Genomic DNA, 14,239 nt, shown 5'->3' on the forward strand with positions numbered 1-14,239 from the left:
AAGTACAAATGTACACAATGAGGTTATTACATAAAGTATGAAAGAAAATTTCAATCGAGAAATTGCTGGCCAGTAAATATTTGTTACTGCTGACAGGCACATGCAAAAGCAAAAGTGATGGCATTATCCTGCGTTTCAGACTATTGGCTTCTCTTTGGGGAGAAGGGGCAGATAGATCAGGGAGGGTTAAAAAGGATGGAGGGGTCACTCAAACACCATGATAAGAGGGACTTACCACTATTAACAAATAGCTATACAGATTTACTTACAGCCACCAATAAGTGTCCCTCTGTAAATTTTGTCATCAATTACATCAGTCCAGAATATAGTACTCGTATTATCTTTATAAAAGAAATCTAATGCTATTGTGTTCTTCAAACTCATTATGAGAGCTTTTACATTGAAGGTGTTAAGGTCAACACTTCGTAATTCATGACGATTACTGAAGATTACATATGGAATAGCTGGATCTGCAACAATAATTAAAATGAGAAAACATAAACAGCATGACAAACAACACCTTTAGGCCTTAGTTACCATAAATGCACATAGTTGCTAATAAATCATTAAACAAATTTAAGCTTTTAACTAAATACAAAGTGCAATGGAAAAGTAAAGCAAACAAGAGTTACAAATAAAGTACCTTTATTGGCCTCCAATGTAATCACTATTAGCTACAACACACTTTTGTCATTGGTTGTAAAGATGTTGGAAACTGTCAGCAAACACTTCTTGTGGAATTGCTAGAAACACCATGGTCACGTGCAAAATCTGCTAACCGTAACCCTTTCAAGGCTAGTTTAAGCCTGTGAAAAAAAGAAAAGACTGCTGGTGTAAATATGGGGAATAAAGAGGGTGTTGAAGAACAACCACCATGTAACTGGCAAGAAAAGTGAGCATGCAGATTCTGCGGATATCCAACAAAGCAAGACAACAGTGCTTTGAGCAATTCCACAAGAATAGTTTGCTGATGGCTTCAAACAGCTTTACAACCAATTTCAGAAGGGTGTGGTAGATAATGGTGATTACTCTGAAGGTCAGTAAGGAAATTTTTTTGTAGCTCTTCTTTCTTTTATTTTCTGAGACCATTCACCGAAGTTTACACATGTATCTTGTACTTATTATTTTCTGCATGCTCAATGCTCAGAACATGTTACTGTTTGCTATCAGGAGGTCTATATCTCTCTTAGGATCAATATCCAACTCTATTAAAAACATGTAGCATCTTACAATTCACAAATCTTTCAAGTAGTGCCTCAGCTCCTTGTACTTATTATTTTCTGCATGCTCGATGCTCAAAACGAGTTATTCTTTTACTATCAAAAGGTAAATGTCTCTCTTAGGATCAATATCCAACTCTATTAAAATTATGTAACATCTTACAATTCACAGATCTTGCAAGTAGTGTCTCAGCTATCAAAAGTTCATAAGCTGTGTGTAATTTCTCAATGGATTTTAAACATTTTGATGAGAATCTATTATCTCCTTCTCCCCCTCTCTCTGTTTATCTCTTCTTGCCCCGCCCCCCCTCCCCTTCTCTCTTTCCACAGTCAAGCCTGTCCACTCACATGCCACCTGGAATGCATTCCAATATTCGGGTGCACTCCAAGGTGGTGTTATTGGATAATTACTTTTTACAATATATATAAATGACCTAGTCGATAATGTCAGTCGGTCCATGAGACTTTTCGTAGATGATGCTGTTGTATATAAAGACAAAATGCTACAAAATTGTAGCAAAATGCAGGAAGACCTGCAAAGGATCAGCACTTAGTGCATAGAGTGGCAACTGACTCAACATAAACAAATGTAAAGTACTGTGCATACAAAGAAAGGAAACGTAGTTCATCAACAAAGGAGATTGCTTAGAAAATCCTCATTCAACCAATAACTGGTTATTGCTCGGCAGCCTGTGAGCTGTACCAGACAGGATTGATAGAGGAAATAGGGAAGACTCAAAGAAGAGCAGTGCATTTTTTACAGGTTCATTTACTTTGCACACATGTGCCAGCCAACTCCAGTGGTAGATGCTGCTAGAAAGGCATTCTATATTATGGTATCCTTTACTGTTAAAGGCGTTCTGCATCATGGCATACTCTACTGTTCAAGTTTCAAGAGCATACATTCCTAGAAGAGTCAATCAATTTATTGGTCTCTCCTACATATATCTCGTGGAAAGAACATGGAAACAAAATTAAAGATATTCAAGCCCACACAGCATCTTACTAGCAATTGTCATATCCAATGACTGGAATAGCAAATAGGGGAAATGGCACTGGTGCACAATGTGCACTCTGCCACACACCATAAGATATAGATGTGCCCGCACCACCCGCCAGTCCTACAAGGCAGCTGAGATCAGGCAGTGGCAGCCTATTTCACACCCACTTTCACCCCTACCAACAGACTGACACAAAAGAAGTTAATATTGTACTGCCATCCAGTCCTGAGTTATGTTTAAAATGTCAGGTTTCTAGCTCATGTGGAAAATTTATACAGAACTAACAGAGAAGAAACTGACCTAACGAAAAGGTATTAAAATAAGAAAAATTGTACTTATTGTAATTGATCATTGGGCCATGAGATTTTAGAACAAATAATTCTTTTATCCAAATATTTAGTGAGAAAAGGAAAATGAAGAAGTTACAATAAGGATGAAGATATGGAATTTGTATTTAAAAAAAACTACTAAAAACAGTTAACAAAGCCAATGTTCTTCTCATATCTACAAGAATTTTGGAGGGATATTATAAGCGGAAATGAGATGAAATAAAATATTAAAATCAAGTGACGTTTAGAAAGTGCCAAGAAGAAGAATGGAAAACAAATGAGTCAATGATATAATGTAGTTAATAAAGAGGTAATTAACAACATAAGGATCTAATGAGATATGTGAGGGCAAGAAGACAGTGCTAAATGGAAAGAATTGGCAACTTGCATAACTGAAAGAATGGCCATCCTGAAAAAGTATGACGTGGCATACAGGATTTGTAGCTTATTTATCATGAATGAGCCAAGATAAATATTCACCACACATATGTAGCAGTTGGTGTAAATGAAACAGATGTGACCATAACAAAGAACTGATGGCCAAGAGAGAAAGGAATAGTTGAAAATTACAGAATGAGAATGCTCTGGGTCCATTAGCGAGATGGTTGCAGTATTTAAACAGCTAACAGTGAGACAGTAAAGACATTTCTCTCAGGCTGTCCCTAGTTACAAAAATCCCTTCAGGTGCAATACTCTGGAACTATTAACCTTTATGAAGATCAAAGTGTAAAGTTAACTTTGTGAATTATGATAAATGATGCATGCATCTTAATATCAAAGAAATTGTAGAAGAGAGGTTACTCATTAAGGGAAAACTTTGTACAGCGTATAAAATTCCTTAGCAGTATTAGAACATTTACACTAGAAAAATACTTTATGAACCCACGTTGAAGGTAATTGAAATACGAGTTCCTACCTTACAAAATGCCTTTTTTTTTTCATTCAAGGCCTTTCCTATAAGTTAATGATGGCAATGCTATTAGTAACATAAAAAAGGAAAGAATATTAGTGGTTAACATCCTTTCATCAAGATCACTGGAGACAGAACACACATGCTCCGATTATGGAAATGCCCTTTGAAACACACCATCCCACTATTTGACGTAAGTGAATTGGGAAATCATGGATAACCTCTGACAGGAATTTGAAGCTTTGACCTCACAAATGTGGGTCCAGTGTGCTAGCCACTGTGCCACCTCACTTTGTCAGAAACATAAGGATGACCTACCATGTAGCTCTCCCTTCAGTCACATGGGACATGAATCTAGTTTCTAATTGGGTGAAATTTGGGAAAAGGTGGAAGGGGGGAGCGGCTATTGCATATATATTTGGGCCAAAATCTCTCTGAAGAGTGATGACAGAACGTATGTCAATCCCTTTGGAGAATCTACACCAGATCCTATTGTAATAACTGTTCTAGCACATGTAGGTGGAAAAGATTATATCTTGTCCAAATTTCAAGAGGAAAGAGGAATTCACACAGCTGCAAATATATCTACACCACACAAAAACTATTAGTAAATGAACAAGAAGTTAGGATCCAAGAGTCTGAGAATAAGGACAAAATAGTTTTTTAATTAAATGAGAAAGACATTTTTCTTATTAGTAGGAACGATGTGAGAGGGAAATTGCTGATTCCTGAAGTAGCTATTCAGTAAGGAAATATCAAATGAGGAATCCGTTTCATGTTCAATGGTCCAATTGTTATTAACAGAAAAAAAAAGGAGGGCGGGGAGTGCAACAGGGATTCTCTTTTGCACATCTCTTATTTTTGTATTAGTGTCAATATATTACGTGTAAACGTAAACAATCCCTACCCATTGATGGTTGACTTTATATTATTTAAAATAGAAAAAAATGAATTAAGAAATTTCTGTAGTTCACTTTGACATACATTTCATGTCATAAATATCCTAGAAAAATCTCTATTACACATCTGTATCGTTTCTTGTGTTCTCTACCTCAATTTTAAGACCTCAATCTTCTATCTTCAGCACACATAACAACAGCCCATGTGTATCATATTTTGGGCCAGCTGCGCCATATTTAAGAACTCCGACCCAAAAAATGTTTTTATTTTTTCTAGTCCACATTTGTAACTTTAAAGACTTAAATACATCATCATTTTAAAGTAGCTTACATTGTCTAACATATACAATTTTTTCCTAACAGTTATTCTTTTTCTTTCAAAAATACAGACAATTTTTGTGATTTTGTATCATATTTAGGTTGCCATACTCTACACTTACAGTTACTTTTCAATATACTCATCACAATGACAGGCATTTGTCTTACCTGTGGACTGGCTTTCCAATACCTTCTTTATAAAATGTTGCTGACAATTAATTTAAATGAGTAACCTAAATGTTCTGTAGTAACAGAATATGAAAAAGATTTTGAAACTTCTGGAAATTCCATATACAAAGCATTTACAGTGAACCTACAGTTTTCTCTAAACACTTCATCAACTCAATGAAGAAGGTCCCTTATAGTGACAGACTTGTGTCCTGGGTCCCTTCATCACGCAAGTCAGTTTGGCCATCTTTAACTTTTCAACACCATCCATGCACAAAATCATCATTCAATGTTTTCTCCGTGCACTCAGCTCATTCTCTGAGGAATTTCTGCTGCACTATTCCTTTCTGTTTGCATGAAATGAATAGTGCTTCAAAATTCACACTTGTTGGGAGAAATGTTGATGTGATTGTAGCTCAGCACAGACTGATGTCTTGAACTCGGCTGTGACAGAGTGTGTGGTGCGGGAGATGCTCAGTTGCATGCTCCACATGCCAAACACCTGTTGTTTATCAGGCATTTATGCTGTTCAGTTGTATATAATGTACAAGGAGAAAATGGCTATCAATCAACATAATATCTTGTACCCCAATCAATCAGGATCATAACTGAGTGAGCGAGCAGGTAACTGCCACGTTATCAGTGCCAGTAACTTTTGAATTATTAAATGTCTCACACTGTGGTCATTGGATATCAAGCACTTTCTGCCATATGTGTATCTACAAAGATTTATTTAATGTGTTATGATTCATAGACATCACACCATGTCTTCTGGAAATTGCTGAGATCACTAACAGTAAATTCTTCAAAAAATAATGCCTTATGCAAAAAAATTTCTCTTTTCATCTCTCTAAGAAAATTGTTGCAAGAACTACATAGCCGCGTGATCTCAGGCATCTTGTCACGGTCCGCACAGCTCCCCCTGTCGGAGGTTCGAATCCTCCCTCAGGCATGGGTGTGTGTGTCATCCTCAGCACAAGTTAGTTTAAGTTAGAATAAGTAGTGTGTAAGCTTACAGACTGATGACCTCAGCAGTTTGGTTCCATAAGACCTTACCACAAATTTCCAAAAACTACATAAAACCAAATGCAGATTGTTTCTAGATAATAGAAGAATCATCTGTATGAGGAAACATTTCCATTCTGGTACAGAGGGGAAAAAATCTTTGTTTGCAAGTAATATAACTGAAATTATAAAGATGTGTAGTTTGCCTACGTAACTCTTTATCTTTAAGAACAATATGCATGATGCTTAAATTTCATAAAAATGTAGCTCACAACCTCATCCTCATGTATTTGTTCTAAAGCATTTTGAAACTTACCTGTACTTTTGCATGTGAATCCATCAGACTGCAAAACATACCCTGGTTCGCAGGAACATTTATGTCTGGAACCATGCTGCTCACAACGCTGAGAACATGTTCCCCACATATCACAAGGATGCCATGGCGAACATGTAGAACCATCAGTTTGTAGATACATTCCTGCAGGACAGGAGCAAACTCTGCCCTCTGGTGCATTATGGCAAGTATGTGTACAGACATGCTGAATATCACACATACGATCATCTGAAAATATATACAGAAATCGCTCAAGAAGAGAAACTACACCCAGAAAATATGGGAATGGAAAATATAATTGTAAAAAAAAAAAAAACAAATAATAACCACAACCTCAACAATGAACATAAAATTAATAATATACAAAGACAGGTCCTGTGTTTAGCCTGAAACTCGAATAATGAATGTACCTGTACAATAATTTTTGCACCTGAAGATGAGCTCATGAATGTTGAAATTAAACAAATTATACACTATATTCAAATATGTTATATTGTCCATGGTAAAATATTGTCAATTAATTTTGTGCCGTACAATTTAATACTATTTTAATGTTGTAATTCATATAATCAAAGTGAATTCATAAATTTGAGAAGCATTAACTCCAATTTTAAAGTAATTTCACTGAATCTGTAATTTCCTTTTTATGCCATGCCACATATTTCTGAATTTTCCATTACCCAATCCAGCCACAAATTTATCATTAACACTGGAAAAAAATATCAGAAAGAAAACAACAGGGGAAGTGACATTACAAACAGCAAATGTTTTGTTTGTGATTTCGGTGAAACAGTTTGTCTCATTAGCACTGCAACATTACTAATGCAAATTTGTTAGAAAATATTTCAAAAAACATCTTTATCTTATACGAGAATAATTGCTGTACACTAGAATGGTTTCAGGGTCTTAGTCTCACCATCTGCTGTGTCTGAAAGTTGGTGTTCTTTTCAACCACATTTTGGAATGTTATTATGATGGTCCACCGGTTACAGAAATTTGCCTGCTAGTTGTTTGGGCATGGACATGACATCCTACTACTGCTAGGTAGGCTATTTTTTAAATTATTTCTTCTGCTTTTTAGTTTCTAAATTTTAGTTTTTTTTAAATTTTTTAATTGTTCAATGGAGTAGGTCACAACTATCGTTTTACAAAATCAAACAATGGAAACTCCAGTCAGGAATATCAACAATGCAGGAGAGACAGATTGCTACTTACTGTAAAGATACACAATAATTTGCAGACAGACACAATTAAAAGACACTTACATAAAGCTTTCAGCCATAGCCTTCAAACCATTCATACATACAAGCAAGCAGACCTCATGCACACATCATCACATGGGATGCAAGCAGCAAGCTGGGGGGAATGGGGAGGGGGAAGGAATAGCAGAGTATGGGTAGGGAGAGAGGCGAACACTGTCTGGTAGAGTGTGCACAAACTAGAATACCAACAGGTGCAGTGTAAGGAGGTTGTGGGGCATGGAACGAAAAGGGTGAAAAAGGAAGAGAGCACAGAAGGATGGTCAGGTGCACATTGAAAGAATTTCAGCCCTCATTGACCAATACATCCAACCAATTGCCTGTAATCTAGCCTCCTAAGCTGAAGACACCAACCACTTCCTTCACCAACTCTCCACCATCTCCACCTCTTTACCTCCTGAATCCCTAGACGTCACAGCTGATGCCACCTCCCTGTACACCAAGATCCATCTTGTACCCATGGACTTACTGCTACTGAACACTAGCTTCCCCAACATCCTTCACACTCCAAATCCACTACATCACTCATTATACACCTTACTAACTTCCTCCCAACTCACAATTACTTCTCCTTTGAAGGGAAGGTATACAAATAAATCTGAAGCACAGCCATGGGCACCTGCATGGCACCCATCTCTAGAGGACACCTTCCCAACCTCCCAAAATGCCAAACCCCTCGTCTGGTTCAGGTTCGTTGATGATATCTTGATGATCTGGACTCAGGCCCAAGACATCCTATCTTCACTCCTTCACAACCTAGACACCTTCTCTCCCATCTGCTTCAGATCAACCCATCATGCCACCTTCCTAGACACTGACTTCTGCTTCTCTCATGGCTCCATCCACATCAAATCCAGCAACCACAAACAGTGCCTGCACTTTGACAGCTGTCATCCCTTTCACATCAAAAAATCCCTCCTATACAGCTTGGCCAGCCAGGGATGTTGTATCTGCAGTGACAAGAATTCCCTTGTTCAGTATGCTGAGGCTCTCACCAAGGCCTTCAAAGACAGGCAGTACCCCCAGTCTAGCCCACAAAACAATGTTATGTTCCATTTCCACTCATACCTCCAATCCATCCACCATCCCCAAACCAGCCACAAAGGAGTGCCCCTTTCATCACCCAGTCCCACCCCACACTGGTACAACTGCACACATCCTTCACCAGAGCTTTGATTATCTCTCATCATGCCCTGAAATGAGAGACAGCCAACCCAAGATGCTTCCCACCCCTCCTAAAGTGGTGTTCCAGCATACACCCAACCCCCTGTCATCCCAGTCCATCCCTACACCACTCCCAATCTCAATCCCTTGGCACAAGGATCATGTCCCTGTGAGAAACCCAGGTGCACGACCAGCTGAATCTATCCACCCAGCACTTCCTATTCCAGTCCTGTTACAGACAGGTTTACCTTACCCAACAGGGGACGGGCCATCTGTGAAAGCAGCCACATCATTTAGCAGCTTTGCTGCAATCATTGCACAGATTTTTATATTGGTATGACAACCACCAGGTGTCCACCAGGACAAATGGCCACTGTCAAACAGTGGCCAAGAGCACAGTAGACCAACCTGCAGCAGAACATGCAGCTGAACACAACACGCTTGATTTCAATGGGTGCCTCACTATCTGAGCCATCTGGATCCTTCCCTCCACCACCAGCTTTTCTGAACAGCACAGATAAGAATTAGCCTTACAACACATTCTCTGCTCACATACCAGTAATTATCCCAGCCTCAACCTATGGTAAAATAGTGTCTCCGCACCTTCCAACCAACAGTTTCCACCCCATCTGTGCTATCATCTTCTCCCTATTCTCGTCTCCCATCCTCTCTGTTTGTTGCCCAATGCCACTGCACCCGCCCATCTTTCTCCAATCCTTTTTTCTTCACTTCCACGATCTACTGACACTGCACCAGTTGGCATTCTAGTTCCTGCACACTCTGCCAGACAGTGTTCACCTCTCCTCTCACCCATGCAGTACTATCCCTTCCCCTTCCCCGCCTCCTCTAGATTGGTACTTGCATCCCACATGATACTTGCATTCCGGCCTGAGCTGCCAGATTGGCGGTCATGTGTGCATGTGGTGTGCTTGCTTGTGTGTATGAATGGTGTGAATTTCTCTTTTGTTGATGATGGCTGTGGCTGAAAGTTCTATGCATCTTTTAATTGTGCCTGTCTGCAACTTAACTAACATTTTACTTTAGATCTCAGATACACCTGATGAAAGGGCTAAGAGCTCAAAATGGCCACGACCAAGTTGCAGAACAGTTTTGTATGTCTCACAAATAAAATGTGTGACCTTTGTATTACTTACATACATATACAATCATTCAGATCTAAGTATTTATCATGTATCTTTACAAATTGACAAAGTGTTTTTACATAAAATTCTGATTGCTGAGATTTCCGTCAGCCTGTGACAGCATCTTTAAGTCCTTCATCAGAGTCAAAGTACTGGAGGCCAACTTCATCATGTACATATAAAGAGGGAAATCATTGGTCATAAGGAGAAATTTCTCATTTGAACTGATACAACAATTCTTGTGTTTGCAGGACAGAGAGTGGCAGAATATTTTCATGCAAAAACATGACACTAGTAGTCAAGAGACGATGTTATATCAATAATTGATCCATTTTGTTGTGTCATTTAAGTTCCCAGTTGTTAATGTTTCATAGAAGGCTGCAGAATTGATTTTTCTTCCACATTCTGTAAAATCTACAAATAAGATTGGTTTAGCATTGGAAAAAAAGCAGTTGCATTAACCTTTCTGACTGAAAAAATATGGCATTGTCTTCTTGGTTTGTTGAGTATGACCCACATCACTGACTGCTGTTTTGTCTTCACTCTATCATAGGAAACTCTTGTCTCACAACTGGTCACGACTCTGTTCAATAGGACTTCTCCTTCCACATTTTAAAGCAGTGAAGGAAAGCCCAGAGAAGGAACTGTCTGTTAACTTTTATGGCTATCGAGGCAGTGGCAAAGACAGGCTGTGCAGTGAGTGGGAAAAAAAGGAGAAAAGGAGAAGAAGAAAATGCAAGATGAAATGTATGCCGTTCAATCAACTGAACAGTATCCAGTGAAACCTATTTTAAAAGAGCAGTTGAACTTCAAGTTCCACGGTCAACAGTAGATGATCACATGAAAAACAAATTGGAAATGAAAGTATTTAGACCAATGTTTGAGAATGAATTATCAGATGACATCAAGTGGTAAGTTGCTGTGCTCGATTGGCACAATTTCCAAATGCCACGTCTCACACTGTAAATTTATGATGAATGTATGATATATTGCAGTTGACACAGGAAGTATATGATGTTATGTTCTACAGAAAATCACCATTATGTATAAAAATTAGAAAAGACCCCCCCCTCCCCTTATATTATAATATGAATCATTGCAATACTGGTTGGGACCATATTTTTTGGAAGGGTGTGTGAAAGGGAAATCTTTATTTGGACTTGTTACAAACGTGGTTAACACCTCAGCTTGCAGACAAAGAAATCATGGATCATGTGTGGCTACAGCAAGACAGAGCTACAACACATTTTGCTATTTAGATGCACGAGCCCCTAGAACACTTTTGAGGGCACTGGACTGTGCATGGTTCAGCAACATCTCCTTCACCACTGAAATGGTCAGCATGAAGCCCAGACCCTGCCATGCCAGACAACTCATTATGGGGAAGTCCCATGTTGCTCAACATCAGTGAAGAATTTTGCAAAACTTTTGAGGAAGCCTCTTGAAGCAAAACTCAGCAAGATGTTAGGTGGACATGGAGATCTCTGAGTAAGACATAATGGTGCACAAACAGATCCACTGGATATATAGTTCTTGTATACAAGTACTGCAACATGCAATACAATGTTTTGAGCCAGTGATATGGGGACTTGTCAGACATACTTTAGGATGACAGGAAAAATGTAAATTAAATACACTGAGAATTCAAGATAGCAGGTGTCACAACAAAATTCATCAGTTATGAATGACAAATAAAAGGCACTGGGGTAGCAAACAACAGCTATGCACAATCTCTTCTCTACTGTGAACAAGTGTGAAACATGCTCACAACAAGGAAAGAATTTGCTACACCATTGCAGTAAAATTACTGTATATGTCTAAATGGAAAGTGTCATCTGGACTCTGCCTCTTGGTTCAATAAGACACTGAACCCTGATCTTACTCCAGGTTAATGCTTTTATTCATATTCAAAGCATTCATGGAACAGAAAGGATATTTTATTCCTATTCTGATTCTTCTTCTCCATTTTGTGAATCTCATTACTATTTTGCTTTTTATTATTATATTATTATTATTCATAGATAAATTGTTGGTTTAGTAACTACATTAAACATTAGTAAGGCATTAATAAGTGCAATGAATTTCCATGTCTTCACCATACTTCTGAAGGATTCAAGTGAGCTCCTGCAGGGTTCAACATTTCATACAAATATGATGTGCCAAAAGAAAGAAACTGAGATCCTGTGTTGAATTTCTAACTAATCCCAAGTGCAAATAACATTTTGAATTTTACAATATATTCTAAGTCTTCTTACAGTTGGCAAAGAGAACTGGTTAACAGGTCAGAGGAGAAGAGGGCACACAGTCTACATTAAAACTATGCTTCCCAGAGCTCAAATTGTCAACTTTATTGATGACTGTTACTTTAGGAGATACATACAGCAATATCTGCTTCCTTAGTAATTGTGTTCCAGTTAATACAGAACTTCTACATAGACGTTGTTGACACTGAATAACTGTTAGTAGAAAGTTACACCCAAAGAAAAATTCAAAGAAGAAAACATGAAGTTGTTTTCAGAATAAAATCTTGGTACATACATTTTAAATGCTAATACATACCACAACGCATGCCCTCATCTGACCCGTCTTGGCATTGTGTTTTCCCGTCACAGAGCAACTCAACCGGAAGACATATAGTATTGTTATCACACACTCTATTAGGATGTTCACACTCATAGGGTGATCCATACAAACTTGATACAGTAGTAGTAGCTGGAGCCATGGACACATTTCCTGAAATATTTTAAATTTTGATATGTACATTTTTTTGAGAAATGTTTGTTAATTGTATAGAAAAGGAAAAAGGGTCAGCTTTGAAAAACAAAACATCTTCTATACAAGTGAGGATACCAAAAGATGAATGAAAGAGGTAAGCACAAGGCAGTACAAAGCTGAATAAGACACAGTAACATAAATACAATGTACACATTACAAAGCAGAATACACATTCTCTTTTTTTTCCTTCTCCTGTCTCTTACTACTATCTTACATACATTTAGTTAGATAAAAGTGTTAATAAATATTCAGCTACAGCATTTACACATAGTTAACTTCATAAACTAAAGCATTGGCAGAATCTGGCCAGGTGCTTTACCCTGTTAATGTATAGGTTTATGCATACATTAGGTGCCAAAATTAAACATAATCCCCCAAATTATGAAAGCTATTAAATATGCTATAACTGCACATCATGAAAATGTCATCAAAGTTTGTATTTTCCTCCATATCTTCCAGGTACACTCAAACAAAGTTTTCATTTACAAATTATCAGTGGAAATGCACAGAGATGTTGGCTAAGAATAACATTTAGAGTGTATTATATCCTATATCTTTGCATGCAGATGATGAATGAATTCCATGTTTTGGGGAGTTAACATAAGGTACAACACTAATCTAAATACACATGATCATGATTGGGTGAATGTCTTGTTATTTAACCAAAACTGGTGGTTTTAATAAAATGGCAGAGCTATTGTGCCAATCCAGATTTTTTTCCTATACTTAAAAGTTGTAAATCTTTGTTCCCTTAAAATAAAATAAAATGTTATATTAACAAAATTCCTAGACACCACAGTTAATATAAGCTCTTTGCATGGTGACTGTGATCAATCCTCTACAATAGGTATATTGTAAAAATCAATACGGAAAATAAACAGTGGTGAAAGTCAGAAAATACTGTTATCACCAAAATATGAAGATTGCCTCAACAAATACGGTTCTTAAAAGAAACAACAGACAAATAAATGCAGGGAAATGTGCTTTTAGCAATATCCAATATTCATACATTTATGCCAGTAAGCACTGCTCTGTGTTCTGCAAACTCTTCATCTCTCAAGCACATTATATCAGTACCTTTGCAAGCATGCCTTTGCTAAAGTAGAGTTTGGCTAACACATCATGTTCCTTTAAAACTGTGTGTTTCTTGGTATCATTTCTGAGGCCCTTGCTCTAGAAGTATCTTTCTCTAGATCCAACTGTTCCATGTACCACTTTTCACACAGGGAAACTTCTTTCTCTACCCAAAATTCTATGACTATGTGGTTTGTTGGTTTCCACTTCAGAATGCATTACAGCTTCCAGTAATGGCTACATGTCACTTCAAAACTGTATGAAGTCTTTTGGCCACCCACTTTCATTTCTTACAAATTTGTCTCAACTAACTCCAAGTACCTCGTGTATTTCTAAGTTGATTAAGCTTTGCAACAACAATCCTCTCACTGCTGCTGCCCCTAAATTTTAAATCTGTACATTTTTAAACTGCTTATTGACAGCAAAAGAAAAACTGTAGTTCTTTCAAGACCTCAGAACTGAATTCAGGGGTTGTTTTACTCCAAATAAGTTGAGTACTCTTACTTTTTACCTTCTTTTGAAGATATAGCAACCCAAGTATATTCATCAACCTAGAGCTTTGAATTGTGATTTATTAGTCTCATAACATACACTTACAAATCATGTGATTATGGCACAGGAGACACGTCAAAAATACAAAC

The 14,239-nt window shown here is 37.6% G+C and overlaps 1 protein-coding gene across 1 annotated transcript in view; it reads right to left on the reverse strand.

Annotated features, from left to right (window-relative positions):
- LOC124619330 (low-density lipoprotein receptor-related protein 1) overlaps positions 1 to 14,239 on the reverse strand; it is a 756,280-nt gene that overhangs the window by 252,222 nt on the left and 489,819 nt on the right. The window contains exons 21-23 of the mRNA XM_047145639.1: positions 12,309 to 12,482; positions 6,167 to 6,412; positions 270 to 470 (exon numbers count right to left, since the gene is read on the reverse strand). Of these exons, the coding sequence (XP_047001595.1) occupies positions 270 to 470; positions 6,167 to 6,412; positions 12,309 to 12,482 (621 nt within the window). The remainder of the gene's footprint in view (positions 1 to 269; positions 471 to 6,166; positions 6,413 to 12,308; positions 12,483 to 14,239) is intronic.

The sequence above is a fragment of the Schistocerca americana genome, chromosome 6, assembly GCF_021461395.2.
Source record: "Schistocerca americana isolate TAMUIC-IGC-003095 chromosome 6, iqSchAmer2.1, whole genome shotgun sequence".
Lineage (NCBI taxonomy): Eukaryota > Metazoa > Arthropoda > Insecta > Orthoptera > Acrididae > Schistocerca > Schistocerca americana.